The 15,631-nt window shown below is 41.4% G+C and overlaps 1 protein-coding gene across 4 annotated transcripts in view; it reads right to left on the reverse strand.

The window, feature by feature from the left end:
- The window catches only part of Snf4agamma (SNF4/AMP-activated protein kinase gamma subunit), a 180,690-nt gene that overhangs the window by 130,492 nt on the left and 34,567 nt on the right, over nucleotides 1-15,631 (reverse strand). For 3 of the 4 annotated variants that reach the window (XM_076439741.1, XM_076439734.1, XM_076439726.1), the window contains exons 2-4: nucleotides 13,970-14,689; nucleotides 13,046-13,090; nucleotides 8,952-9,514 (exon numbers count right to left, since the gene is read on the reverse strand). In XM_076439741.1, the coding sequence (XP_076295856.1) occupies nucleotides 8,952-9,514; nucleotides 13,046-13,090; nucleotides 13,970-14,681 (1,320 nt within the window). In that variant the 5' untranslated portion in view covers nucleotides 14,682-14,689. The remainder of the gene's footprint in view (nucleotides 1-8,951; nucleotides 9,515-13,045; nucleotides 13,091-13,969; nucleotides 14,690-15,631) is intronic. The other variant, XM_076439748.1, reaches the window with a different exon arrangement.

The following is a 15,631-nucleotide window of genomic DNA, read 5'->3' on the forward strand; positions in this document are numbered from 1 at the left end:
CAGTTACATTTACTATTGTTTTACCACTGAAAGCATACATATTTTACTGCATTTATATTTTCAATTTAACCCTTAGCAGTCGAGGAGTGACTAAGAGAGAGTCACCACTAAAAATTACTGTACCATTCTTCATAATATGGTTCACATTATTAAATATGTTGATATCTAATCAATTATTACACGTTTAAGCATTAATAGAATGATAAAAATCATATAGAATGGAATTATTCTAGGTCAGAAAAATGTTTTATTTAGAAAAAAAAAGCTGCGACAGCAAAGAGTAAAGATGCCGATTGAATTCTAGACGCGATCTTTTGGAAGACACGATGCGGACTCTCTAAAATAACCTATCCACGTGCGAGACTGTCTAGTAGACCGGATCGAAAAAACATTTTCTTTCGAAAACGAAGACGTCCCACACGGGAAAAGTTGTGGTTCGACGCCCTAATGACAGGATCAAAATCTCAAAGTTGTGCGGCAATGCCTTCCGATTGCGCATTGAGCCCAAAATTTGAAAATTTAGAAGTATATATTCTGTTATAGACGGAGCATAATGGCTATCGGACGGGATGATTAAACCTAATTAAACAAACATTTTACGTGTATAATCGTACCTGAGAGACAACGAGCGTAAATACTTTTAAACATTTTACTGGTCATACGCATAAAATATGTGATTAATTATGTTTAATCATACTTTTTAATTGCCCTTACGCCGTTTATAGCAGAGAATATCTCAAATATGTCGATATTTTCCCTAAATTTTCAAAGGGCTCAGCTATGAGATTTTGATCCTGTCATTAGGGCGTCGAATCATAACTTTATATTTCGAAAAATATGTGTTTTTTCGATCCGTTCTACTGTCTAGCGTACGGGGTCCCTTCGTGGATTTGTTTTCAGTACCTTGTAGGTCCCATGTTTTCCCTCGTTTTCATCCGGACAACGATCCAGATATGGCACAAGGGAGTACTTCCGAACTCTGCCGAGCGATACCGTGGACATATTTCGTCGAGTTAACAACGAGCGGAAAACGGCACAACACCGGAGAGCTTTTCAGACACATTCATGTCGCGGGAACGGACATCGTGTGTCCATCGAGATTTCAACGGTGACTGACAGCGCCGACACTCGTGGGCGGTGCGTCGCACCTGGATGACTTCTCACTATCTCCTGGTATCTTTACATTTTGTCGAGGAACCGTATCGATAATAATTTCCTCCGGAGGATTGTTGTAACACCGTCTTATCGCGGATCAATTGTGATTAACACGATAAATCAGCCCCCCTCGCCAGCGACGTTCTTTCGCGGCCACGTGAAACACTCGTCTGTGATTCCCGAATAATCGACACCGTCGATTCGACTGTAGATCGTCCTACAAGTCCGTGTTTACCTTCATGATGTGTTCCGTAAACACAGAACGATGCGTGACCGAAGGGGAATTTATCCCCTCGTGCTGGAAGGACGCGCCAAGCACGACGAAATATTTTTGTTTTGACCAAAATTTATTTTCTCAAAATTTTCGACTTTTTTATCCCTTCAATTGGGGTAACTAATATGTAAATATTATTCCTAATTTATGTATACCATGAAATAATATGTGTAAGTTTATGGAAGAATGACGTGTTCTAAACAATTAAAAAGTATTGGTGGCCCTCGAAACCTAATGCAGCATAAGAAAATATAAAAAAATTAAATCGATAACATTTTGTACGTATTGTGGACTGAGATTATAAAAATGAGAATGAATGACAGTTTTGTTTGCCTCGCCGACGAGAATACATTCTAATTGAATTGTACAAATTTATTCAGAGACCCATCAAAACGGCGGTCTCTGAAATCTATTCGAGACTCGAATAAAAATAATTAAAATTACTAAAAGTACATTGTTCCGGTGTGTGCATAAATGAAAACTGTTCGCGATTTGAGTCTCGAATAAAGATACAATGATTTGTAGAATGCGAAAATTCGCAGCCACGTGCGTGGACTCACCTAAAATCGGCGTTCAAGATCGTCGGAACGAAATGTTTAACTGAAAACAGTGGATTACGCGAATGTTGTCGAATAAAAGCACTGAATTACATAATAGGAGTTGTTTTGACACGTTCTATTCGCACCCATGGATGAAATAAGCGCAGCAATCTAGCTAATCACTTGAGCGCAGCAAGAAGTCAAAACAAAGGAGTAAATCAATTCATTTTGCGGAATGGACGGGTTACGTATGCGTGGTTCGAACGCGATCTATTTCAGTTTTTCATTCAAATAACTCCGCAAAGATGGCAGCGTGTCTTTGCTCGAGTCGCGCCGCCATCTATCGACGAATGTAACCAACATCTGTAAATCGTATCACGGAGTGAACGATCAATGATAAGGAAATGCACCGAGTACTTTCTCGAGTGCTTTATTGACCGAGTTCTACAGAGCGACATGGTCACTTACTGCAAGGAAAAAGAGGAGAAAAATGTATGGTACACATTCGCTTACAAGTAGATTTGAATTGCTTGTTCAATTCTGTGACATTTTTACAGCCTGTAACTTATTGCTTCGAGAACCTCGTTGCCTACGCGGAGCTCTAGAGGGTGGCGGCCATTTTACTAAAAGTGGAACAGATGCTATAAAATTGGGAATCACACGTTTGAAACATATTTCCATGAATATTTCAATTATTTTCTCAGCCATTTCTTCGCTCTGCTCAATTTTCATTCTGTTTCGGCGTTTGTTCTATGTACAACCCTGCATGGCAACCATTTTATTATTATAGAATCATGGTAACCGACAAACTAAAAAATCTGGAGTCCACTTTCGATCTACTTTCACCATATCTGCGCTAATTCTTCTTTGGTTCTCGTTTCGCCGAATTATTAATATCCTTGACTCGAACCGTTCGACGAAAAGCAATGACCTATTTTTTGAGATACCGCCAAAAATCGATGGTTCCGCACCATTTCAGAATTTCAGGATCTGCGGACGCATAAATATCCGCGGTGTAATAATCGTTGTTATTTCATTAAACTTTGAATTCGTCGATGTCACCGATAAAAACGATTCTCGGAAAGAGATCTCCGATCTGGATCGAGCGTTTCGATAAAAATCGAGCCAGACATTTTTCGGAATGTACAAGCCATAATATTTCAGCTGTCCCGCCTTGATATTTCACTTCTTATTCGAATTGTTGCAGCGGGATGAATAATGGGTGGATTGGCTGGCTCGGGACGCGTATTGGCGTGGTGCCGGGACTCGATGGTGTGTCGATCACACGAAAAATGATCAGAATCATCGAACGAGCCGAATGATAACCGGCTGTCCGGGCCGGGGATTTCAACGAAGAAAAGTCGCACGAAAATGTCAGCACTGAAATAGATTAACGACACACCGGGATGCAATTACTCAGTTCGGATGCCTGTCGCGAACCGAAGGCACGTGTAAAATTCTTTGTACTCTAAAACGGGCATATGAGTCGTCGCACGGCCGCGTTACGCAACAAACAGTGAAATATCGCAAACAACAAATAAACCGCGTTCACTTCATTTAATTCCGTCGCGTACGTGTATCGGAGAAAGATATAGCGTGAACACGCGAGAAAGGGAGACAGAGAAACGCGCGAAACATTCCTGGAAAAACGTGTGCCGATACGGCGAAACGTGTCGCGACAATGTTCAATTATGCTAACGAACACCAGGAGACGCTCGGCGTTCCTCGAAATTGAAAACATGCGGTGGTCGTGAATTTTTTTGGTATGTTAGGCAGCGTTACCTAACGCAAATTCGCACCGAGAACGTTAGTCCGTGTGCGATAAAACAAATGATCCGAGGCTCTCGTAGGGGAAACGTGTAACAGTTCTTGACCGTGGCATTGATCCAGTGATAACAGAAATCATTGGAAGTCATTGAACACGGTTACGCAAGTAGTTGAAGTGTAGAAGCAAACGTTGCGATCAAGGTCGGCACTTTATCAACAACGTTAATTATACTCTACCGAATAGCTTTATTTGTTGTTTCTGTTCTCAAGCTGTAATATAGCTTGACGACCTTCGGGCGACCTTGAACCGGGCGATTCAACGCCAAGAGACTTCAAGATACAGATTACGGTGACTCTAATCAATTTGTTTAAACAATGTTCGAATTTCGCGGAATTGTGCATCTACTAATTTTGGTATTGTACTCATTGATGAAGTATTATGCTCGATGATTTAGAGAACAAATAAATTCTTCAGAGAAAGAAAATGTCTGACGCAAACTTTTAACTTCCTCGATGCGACGGGGTTGTCGCAACTGATTCGTTTCGCGTGACACACCTTGTATGTGTATAGGGTGGGGCACGAACCATGAACTACTTCGATAGCTTGATAAAAGGCAATTTTGACGATAATTATCTTCGCACGAGCGCTGTTTACTGTCAAAATAGTCACGCTGTGCACCATCAAATCTCGTTAGAGTCTCATTTTCACGATTATTAAAGCAGCCTGCTTAAAATAAGAAAAACAGCAAATAAATATATACCCTTTGTCTGTATACATAGTGAAAAAATGTACCCTTTCTCACAATGAGAATGTAATCACACCCCGACATAAAGAAACAGGTGAGTTATGCAGCTATGCCTTTCAACCCCAAGGTGAACGACTCTAGAGCTACTCGTATAAAAATGTGATGACCTCGCAATAAACACTTTGTGCCCAACTAACCAAATGGTGAAAACTCAAGTAAAGTACTCAAGTAAAAAATTAGTATCCGATAAATATTATCTGTTTTTTTTTTTAAACTTATTCTAGTTCTTAGTTTGCATTTTCTCAGACTTTGGTTTTGAGAACAGCGAATTTTTATGAAGCAACATTGCATGGGATTGAAATGACTTTCACCTAATCTAATATAGATTATTGTAATTTGCAGAGCGAGATCAGTTCGGTAACTTTGATTCGCCGACCTAATCCCAGTGCATAGCTATTTACGTGGGCAATTCACGTACGATGGGCTCGGCGAAGGAGGCCTTACGTGACACGGTATCCATCATAACAGTCTTCAACGCATTGTAATTCGTCTTTCGAACCGAATCGATAGAGCTTAAAGGAAGCCTTGCGCTCAAGTCCCCCCTTTCCTCTCTCCACCATGAATCATTAAAGCAACCACATCGAGATCTGGGACAAACGATATCGCGAGTTTTCGGAACACACGTGTCCCGGACATATTTTTGTCGCCTGTAATCATTACTCGATTCTCCATCGATGATCGTACGTATTTAAATTCCGAACAGCGAGCATTCGCCACGCTGACTTGTCATTTATTATAGTTCCATCCGGAGCGAAACTTTCGTCGAGTTGTTCCAAACTCGAACGTCTATACACCCTGTTTCTGTAACAAACTACGAACGCCTGTGTGCCTGTCAATTATTAACTTTATACAATGACAAATGAATAGAAAGCGACGTTTCGAACGAATAATCCCATCAAAAGTACATACAACTGCTCCGACAAAACATTTCGAAATACACTAAAGCCTCGATTCTAAGGAAAACCCTCAGGTCCGTGCTGTTTCTTAGATCGTGTGGTTCAGTCCAGACGCCAAGTCGAAAAAAGGGCGTCTACCTGGAAAGTATTCCAAACTTAATGAAATTTTGGCACGTCATTTGGGGGTACACTGGGGAGTCGAATCTGAGTTTTCGACCTCGAGGACCCTGTGCTAACTTGGGGAGGGGGAAAAAACCACGATTTTTGTTACCTGTTTTTGGTATTTCGCCTATAACTCAAAAACTATGGGTCCTACGAACTTTTCCTTTTCATTTTTGAAAAGAGCATTAAATTTCCTTCAAATTTCACTGGCTCAACGTATTTTTTGGCCCAATAGGTACCTAGAACACCAACAGGTATTCAAAATTAAGAAATGTTTCTCAAAATGACATTTTGAGCCACACATTGTGACATTTAGCAGGAAATTGCAAAATCCAAAAATAATTAACAAAAATCGTGGTTTTTCCCCCTCGCCAAGTTAGCACAGAGTACCCCTAAATGACGTGCCAAAATTTCATTAAGTTACATTGTGTGGCTCAAAATGTCATTTTGAGAAACATTTCCTAATTTTGAACACCTGTTGGTGTGCTCGGTACCTATTGGGTCAAAAAATACGTTGGACCAGTGAAATTTTAAGGGAATTTAATGCTGTCTTCAAAAATGACACTGAAAAGTTCGTAGGACCCATAGTTTTTGAGTTATAGGCGAAATACCAAAAATAATTAACAAAAATCGTGGTTTCTTCCCCCTCCCCAAGTTAGCACAGGGTCCTCGAGGTCGAAAACTCAGATTCGACTCCCCAGTGTACCCTCAAATGACGTGCCAAAATTTCATTAAGTTCGGAATACTTTCCAGGTAAAAGTACCTGGCGAATGGACTAGTTCTACAATTTCTTTGTGAAAACTCCATTGAAAACTGTCACTATATTAATCAAAGTTACTGTGAATGCGACTAGTCCGAGGAGCAACGCCGTGCACGCGAAAACAGAGTTAAGCGCACAGAAACCAGCTCGGAAATCGATCTCGAGTCTTCGAAGGATGAAAAAAGACTTCGTTAAGCCAAGCCTGTGTTCGCAACAGTGAGACTTCGTGACCAAGGTAATCTACCCTTTCCACAGAGAAAGAAGGTAAGGCCCTCGAAGTACCCTGCGGCCGGTTCGTCGAACCTTCCTTTTTATAACCATGCAACGCCATAGTTATCCACCATGGAACGTCCGTTAGCCTGCTTGTTTACGGAAGCTTCGACTCTGCGATATTGATCTCGCGGATGCACAATGTTCAATAGCTATTGGGTTTGAACTGAACTAAAACGATTATATCCGCGTTTTAAATGCAGGGAACTGTTATTACTGGACTGCAGATTTTGTGCATTTGTGACAAAAATGGACACTCAAATTTTCAGACTGTAGGTATACTCATACATATGTATAATTAATACAGCTCTATAAAAAATTTTTCAATTTTCAATACAGACTCGAACAAAAAAGTTGTAAAAAAGCAACTTTTAGTATTTTCTCCGCAGTTCAGAGTAATAGCAGATTGTTCAAAATTTCGTTTCCCAAAAAAATGTAATTTGTAATTGTAAATAAATTGTACTTGTAATTCTCTGCTTCGTGAATAAACGAGAAGATATTAAACGGATTACGACCCGATAAATGTACACGTGCAACACTTCAATAAACAAAAATGATATGATTTCGTATTTTCATACCAAACATATTCGGGCCGTCAACAATCCCGATTTGTATCGATATTTCGATTACCATTGTTATCCACGTTTATTTTCGATTAATTTCGAGTCGCGCGAGCAAAGTAAATGGTAAGTGTCTATACCTCAGATTCTACACGAAAAAAGATTATGTTGATGAGATCATGCGCGAAACGAGGTGCCAATCTATGATCGTACACTCTCGTGATTGGCCGTTCGTGACAACCATAATTCCATCGGCGATCATGCCCAACGACCACACCTTGCTCGTTGTGAACCAGACTTTAAATGGTCACCGATGCATAAGCGTACACACTGTTTCAGAAACGGATAATGATTCAAGAAGGTACATAGTGAAGAGTATACTCATTGACTTATCTTACAGCAACTCTATCATTCTTTGCTAATCTTCTGTAATTGTTGCGCTAGACGACGTTCTCACCGAATTTCATAAATGTAAAATGTTTCTGCCAAGAGAACGTCATGAACAATAGTCCAAAATGGGTTTTGGTAATTTCTGAGATGCTCAATAAAAAATTCGATTGTTAAAGAAGTTGTTCCATCTCTTTTGGACATTCCTAAATTGAAAGCTAATTCGCCTGTTCATTCAACAGGTACCAGTGTAGTCTGAAGGTTTTGCTTCAACAGTCCTAAACAGATCTGCAAGAACGAAAGAAAAACATCCGATGGAAATGCTTTCACAAGCAAGATTTGTCTCGTAGCATAGAAAGTATTTTGTATCCGTAGGAAATAAAAAAGTGCGTCATTCGCGTTGACCGTTTCCGCTTCGAGGGAGAAACGTTTGCGGGAAAGTCGCCGCACGTTTCTTCCTCTCGCGTGGTAGCAACGGGGAAAGAATTCTACGGATTTAGAAAATATGAGTGTCAGTCGTTGAAACGTTTTACCGCATCGTTAGAGAAGTATGCGAGTCACGGTGTCGCAAACTTGAAACATAATCCTCAATTTCATTGTATCGCGAGTAAGCAGGATACACTCTTGCGCCATTGACTTTCGCAAGAGTCCGTACCGCCACCACGGTAAACAAATTTACGAGACCGTTCCTCCTCGCGGCAATTAGTCAATTACTACAATTAGATGGACGGATGGACGGACGGGACTGACTGCTCACTGACTGTGTTGCTCTTCTGCGATTGACGGGTGCATAGAAGTTGCTGCGAGAATCGTGTTATTCGAGTTTGCGGTTTTCCAAGTTGCGCTCACCGAGACAACAATTTGCTCTAAAGCTTTTTAATTGGTGCAAGAATTAAGTATTTCAGTCGAGAACTTAAACTTCCCACTCTACCTTCTGCCGCGGCCAGGTCACGTCACGCGTTTCCTCTGTAAATTTTCCTCTCGATACGTGTTCCCTCCCCTCATCCTCACTCGAACTAACTAGAACTACCTGAAACTATCTCAAACTATCAGGTAACTGTAACTATTTACACTCCGAACTTTTTGCCGATATTCGGGGGAAACTAGAACTAATTTACTCTGTAGCATCAGAGAATATAAACATTTAAACCGAGTCGGATTCTCAAGGCTCAACGGGTACACGTTTAAGCAAATTCAATCAGGCTGTCGTTCATTTTGACATCAGCACAATGGATCAATCTACTCCTGGATAGTAATCCTCTGAAAAGTTGCGCATCCAATTTACTAACTGACGAAAAGGTCTAAAAGTGTTATGTTTCGAGCTCGCATCAGTGTAACTCATGTTGGCTACCGTTATAATAACCGTCAGCCTTACCTTTCGCTTCCGTTCTTGAACGAAGTCGACCCTGCGAACCCAGACCTCCTCCGTGGAGTCGTAGTCCAGGGTGCTGGAGCTGCTGGCCTGGCTCTTCATCTCGATGAGGCTGCTGTCGAAGTACCTTTTGTCGAGATGAGGGCTAGGTAGTGGGCTAGTCCTGGAGAAGGTCATGCTGGTGGAGTATGTCGGAGGATCGGTAGCTGGGAAGGTCATTCCGGGACCGGTGGTGTGCCTCCTCCTCAAGGGGGGCTTGGTGGTGGATGTCGGGGAGGTGACTGTGCACGTGGTGAATCTCGAGGTGGTGGTAGTCGCGATGACGGTCGTTGTGGTCGGCGTTGACGTGGTGGTCGTTGTTGGTGTGGTCGCAACCGTGATCTTCACCTCGGACACCGTGGATCCGATCGATTTCTGATCGATCCTCTCCGAGCTGGACTTCTCGGAGGCGGACGGACTTGAGGCCTTCGAAGAGGCATTCTCCATCTTATCCTCCGCTTCCTCGGTCTTCGAGACATCGTTCTTGCTGCCAGTGATCACCGCTGGCGTCGTGTCCACGTTCTTCCCTGAAACATGCAGCGAAGAGAGGTGAGATTGCCGTGTCGATGATTCCCGACGGGCGACCACGATCATGACAAAGCGATCATTGTTCGGCTCGGTTGCACTCGCGGGACTCGACCCGGACAAAGACAAGTCTGTCGCGTGGATCTTGCGCTGTGCGTAGCTCGACGGATCGAGGCTCGCTCGCGTCTCTTTGCGGCTTGTCAGCACTTTTCTTCTCAGGCAGGTTCTCTGCCCCTTTCGCGCGTGCTGCTCGCGTGATTAACACGTTTAGAGCGGTGCGAACCGGTGGCGGTGCTGGACTCGCCGCTCGAACAGCTTTGACCCTTCGACAGTCGTTCACACCAGTTTGCCAAGTACGTGGTGGACAATTTTGAACCAGGGATCGAAAGAATTGTAGAACGTTTTAACGTTGTGATGAAGATTTCGAACAGAATCTACTAAATACGTACCAGACTGCGGATTTTTGTGCAAGATAAAAATTGTTAGCCTCAATTGCAAGTGATAGTACCTTCTGTGGCGAACGTGTTAAATCAGACGTATAAATTTGAACGGACCTTTCTTTAAAACTAAAGGTTTATTTCGATCCCTGCTTTTCAGTCTTCACGAACGAAGCTTTTTCGAAACATTAGCAACATTTCTTCGGAGTACTAAATCACCAGAGTATTTTAGTACCAACATCACAAAGCACTAAATCAAGGTGTTCAGCACCAGTAGGAGAAAATAGAGATTCAGTGCGAGAATAGAAGATTGAGATCTATCTGATCGGCCAATAATCGTGTTCGTAAATCGGAACAAGAGGAACGCGAACAATGACGCATTGTGCGTAAAACAAAAACGCATAGTTGACTCGCGCGCCGCTATCCGTCGACCTCGATAGTTATTAAGTTAAAAGTAAAACCGAGATCGCAATTATTTTGCTGTTGACTTTCATTTTATATTGTCGTGCAGAATCGTCTCAAAAGAATTTTCACCCATTTGTTGCTGAACACCCTGTACATTAGAGTCTGAAATACCAAGAACAAAGACATTATGATGAGTTCAAAGATATGCGGATAATGATTCTCAGGGTTTCGCAAGGTCAGGAATGAACGAACAAATTGCATAAAAATGTCACATAGAAATGCGATTGCTTACCATAAATATTATGCAAATTGTGCTCACCATAAATAATGCTTTCGTGGTTTGTAATTTGTTCTCTCCTTTGAAGCTAGAAGTCGCCTAAGGACGATATCTACCTAATACATATGTATAACTGAAGTATTGTACGTATTTTCCTCTACGCTTTCCCCGGCTCATCCTCTCATGAAAAATTATCTGCAGCTTGTATCACTAGTTATGAAACACTGTGTGTAACTTTGAATTTCATCGAGCATTAAGCGTTTCTTTAATTTGCCTCTTCCGTTCCGTAAGACTCTTCCATATATGTTGTGTGTAATTGCTCTCGTGCTGATTACTATACTGTTTTCAAACGACTAGAGCAAAATGTTTTACCAATGCTGGGAACTGTATTTAGCTTGAAAATATGATCAAGCTCGATTGAAAATCTTGACACTACAACTACGCATTTTTGTGTCACTTATAAGGGCAGAGATGTTGATGGAAGATCCAATTTTTCAACACAAATTTTAAGAAAGTGGAGTCACGTGGAATCTTATCTTCAGCGGGAATAGCCTTTGCAGATCCAAACTACGTAAAAATCGTATCGAATTTTTCGAAAATTTATATAAATCCATAAAGATTAGTCCAGTTATCCTGTTAAATATTCGTAAAATTTATCCGACGATGTCGCGGAGGTTGCATTTCGCCAGAAAAATTGAAACTGAGAATATTAAATTAACCCGACGGTTATTTAATAATAACAATTCCCGCGGAGATTGAGTTACCGCGATTCCCGTTACGGAAGTAATCTATAAATATAATCTAATCGTTGCCTAAGTGGAGTGGCTTTTCGCGCTGTTGGTAGAATCGTTGCCAAACGGAACTAAACGAAGCTAAACCACCAGCCACTACGCTAATCTTAGCTCTTATTGAACGAGTGCGAGGGCTCTTCTAATAGCTCGACGCGTGTTTTAATGCCCGAATCGTGTTTCGTAATATGCTGGTTTCCGTGCGGGCCGTCATACACACGCAATCAACGTACGCGCCCAAACCAATCTACTCTTCGATATTAACGCTTTCGTTAATCGAAACGAGCTTCGCTCGAAAACCTCTGCGACAATGCAATCGTACCACGCGTGCAACACTTTCATGGATGATGTTCTGCCATTGTTTCGCCAATACAAAATTGCTGCGGTTTTTAGTTCATTCTTCTAAACTCCCTTGTTTCTGAATGGCAATTTACAAAACACTTTTCAGTATTCTTGACTGAAACCCGCTGAGGGCAATAATACTGCGAAATAGCGGAAGACGATCAAAATGTTAATTTTTAATTATTATTTGGTTAAATTGTCGCAGAGGTTTACGATGGAGTACAATTTTATGGCGGATCAGTAGATAAATAATAGAATTCCTCTGTAATATTGTTATCGTGTCATTTCTACGAATTTCAGGATATTTTATATGCAATTTTTGTGTGTAGAGTACGTAAAGATACAATTATGGAAGTATCAACGAAGTTATTTACAATGTACTGTACAGGGTATCCGAAAAATGTTGCATTTCCTTGAAAAAGTTGATTCCTAAGGTCATATTAAATAACTTTTCCCTTTGCGGAAAAAATTACTTCGAATGACCTTAGCTAGCAAACCTTTTCAAGGAAGTACAACATTTTCGGGTCATCCTGTATGACCTAAAGGAGAACAGCTAAATGAAAGTGATGTTCAGTGTCTGTTCCCAACATTGAGAAAATGTATAATACTCATACAATTACATACTTCATGAACTTCTACGGTCACGCCTGACAATTTTGTTGCACAAGTAACGTGTAACGCAGACTTATCCCGACAACAACAAATTTCCATATTCGCAAGACGTGATGCAAGCTGCTGCAAAAACCCGATACCATTACAGAACGCTGTCGATCATTTTACGTAATAAAAAGCTTAACCGATCCAGCATGATCCAGTACGTTACAGTACAGAGAGTCGACGACAATAATTGAATTTCAATGAACGAGTTTGTATCGTTAATACGTGACACTTTTGTCAACGTTCAGAATATGCGAATCTACGGGTAGTATGTACTCGGCTGACGTTTCTAGCAACTTCCTCGTGAGCAATAATATTTATCTGGTAATTTATCATTCATAAACAATGATGAGCTCTGGGAAAGGCTCGGCACTTGATTAATTAATTCGTATTCGAATGAGCTGCGAATAACAAGCGGAATACGTCGCGATCAGAATGGAATAAACTGATTAACCTTCTTTTCTTTTCAATGCAGATCGCCTTTTGCAAATACCTCCGGACTACACAAAACAATCGAAGAGCACATTAACATTATAAGAACGCACAGTTTGACAAATGTCGAATAGAATCAAGAGAAACCCACAATAACCATATATAAATTGTTAAAAAAAAAAAGTGGGACTTTACCTTTATCCGGACGCCATTGCCAGCCCCAAACTAATGGGTGGAGGGCTGCAAAAATTCAAGCTAAATGAAACAGAATTTCGAAAGTTCGACAATGATTATTCCTAAATTGAAATTTGTTAGAAGAGCATAGAAGGACAAACCACGAGAGAGAAATATTTACAAGTCAGGAAGCAGCTTCGAATATCAGTGAGCCAACAACTTTCCAAGTAAATGTCAATCCATAAAGTAGGAGCTCGTGAGTGGCGTCCGAACAGTGGAAGTATAGTATCAAAAGATGTTTAAAAGTATAGCTGAACCGGTATGGACACACGGAATCGAACTTCGAAAGTTATCTATGTATGTATAGAAATAGTAGGAAGATATCGATAAAGAATCTGTCGGATGAATAAATCATGCTGTGACAAACAGCAGAATAATATTAAGAAATACGATGAAGAAATACTCTTCTGATAAAATCGATGGAAGAGATACTGTAAACAACACAGAAAGATACTCGAGTGGACTTCTGGACTTTCGGATCAGCTGGCAACGAATATGTGAAAAACTCAGTACAAATACAAAATGTTTTGTCATTGGATTAGCATTGTCCCACGATTCGACGAAGTCCTGAAGCTAGAGTCAAGAAGCAATGCTGTTGAGTGTCTGAAAACCCGGGACGTTAACAAGGGAGCACCGTGTGTCTTCTACATAGCGTCGCTAGAGCCGCCGGAAGCAATGAAGAAGGTTCTTTTGTCTTCACTCTTGTCAGCTCGACTGGTCGTGATGGTGGGGATAGAAGTGCGACGCCAAAGATAAAATACTATGTAATCGCTACAAACAGTATGATCTGTCCTAACTGAATGATTTGTCCGTTGTGATAGAACGGTTTACGAATAAGTAGGGGATGATATATAAGAGAGAAGAGAAGTCGGGTAAGTCACTTACCTTCCTCAGTCTCGTACTCGTCTTCCTCCCTGCACTCGGACAGTCTCCTACCCCAAGGATAAGGACTATGTGTTTGGTTTCTGGAGGGCAGCCTGTTCACGTGCGACAGAAAGTAATGATGAAAGAAACTGTCCACACCGTCCGAGTTCTCCCCGGAGGACTGTAGCATGTCCTTGAGCGCGGCCAGCGAGGTAATGGTGTTGTAATTGATAGCGGAGATCAAGTCATCCTCGATGTCGCTGTCATCTGTAGTGTCATCGTTCTTGGTCTGATCCTCCTTTTTGGTTTCCGGTTCGACTGTCTTGGTCTGCTCGGTCTTTGACGCCTCGGTCTTATCGTCCGAACTGGTTTCAGATTCGTCGTCGGAAGTGCTGGTGGATGTGGTACTGCTGGACGACTCCTCCTCTTTCTTCCCGTCGGTTTTCTCTTCCTTGGTCTCCTCGTCGGATCCCTTACACTCGTCCTCGTCCCGTTCCTCCTCGTCCTCGTCATCGTTCGACCTGGACTTGGACAATTTGTTCGTAACGTTCTCGTCATTCTGGCCAATGTTCTCCAGATTCTTCAGGTTCTTCAGGGACTCCTCTTTGCAGAGACCCTTGCCGATCTTCGCGTTCGTGTCCTCCTGGCCAGTCATCTTGCTCACGTGCTGATTATTCCCGATCACATCACACTCGTCCGACTCGTTCTGCTTGTCACCACCGGCACTCTCCATCGAGGTATCTGAAAAACCAGGTCTCTTTTATTAACAGGCTTCATCAACCTTTAGCCATCTTTCTCGTTCTATTATACATATAAAATAGTTCTGTCACGCAAAAACTCCCAGTGGCGAAGCCGCGAGACGCCGCACAGTGGGACCTTTCGTCCAAATCGGAGACAAAATCAAAGAACTTTCCATAGAAATGAGGTAGAACGATGAAATTTTTTTTTTAATTAAAGCTGAAACTTTGCAGAATATGGAAAAAATAGGGAGGTTACTGTACGAACGGTTTTTAATCTTGAGAAAATTCGTTAAACATGTAGAATTTCAAGAAATCGTTTTTGCAATATCCTGAGGTCGTAGAAAAATTTTGAGACCAGATTTGAAATCATCGTGAAAAAATCTACGGGAAATGAAGTACAGCATGTTCAAAAAAAAAATTTGCCGCGCGTGGTATTGGAAAAACCACAATTTTCTTGAAATTGTGCAAGTTTAACGAATTTTCTCAACGTTAAACAACGTTCTTACCATAATCTCCCTATTTTTCCCATATTCTGCAAAGTTTCAGCTTTAATTTAAAAAAATTTTCATCGCTCTACCTCATTTCTATCGAAAGTTCTTTGATTTTGTCTCCGATTTGGACGAAAGGTCCCACTGTGCGCCGCGCCACGGGGGTTGGTGAGCGAATAATAAATCCTATAATTTATTATTATTACTAAATCAAGCTATCTTTTTCTTTTCTATTATATAAAATAGTTCTGTCACGCAAAAACACAGAGTTGCGAAGCGACGAGGCGCCGCGGTGGTTGGTTAGTTATCATATAAAATGAGTATTATTCAGTGACGCGTTACCCTATGGACAACTTGGGCAAATGCCCGGTGCCCCAAGGAAATAGGGGCCCCAAACATAAACAAAGATCCAAGATCCAAATTCTATGTTCTTCTCATAAAGTTATTTAGTTGCG

The sequence above is a fragment of the Lasioglossum baleicum genome, chromosome 2 (genome assembly GCF_051020765.1).
Source record: "Lasioglossum baleicum chromosome 2, iyLasBale1, whole genome shotgun sequence".
Classification (NCBI taxonomy): domain Eukaryota; kingdom Metazoa; phylum Arthropoda; class Insecta; order Hymenoptera; family Halictidae; genus Lasioglossum; species Lasioglossum baleicum.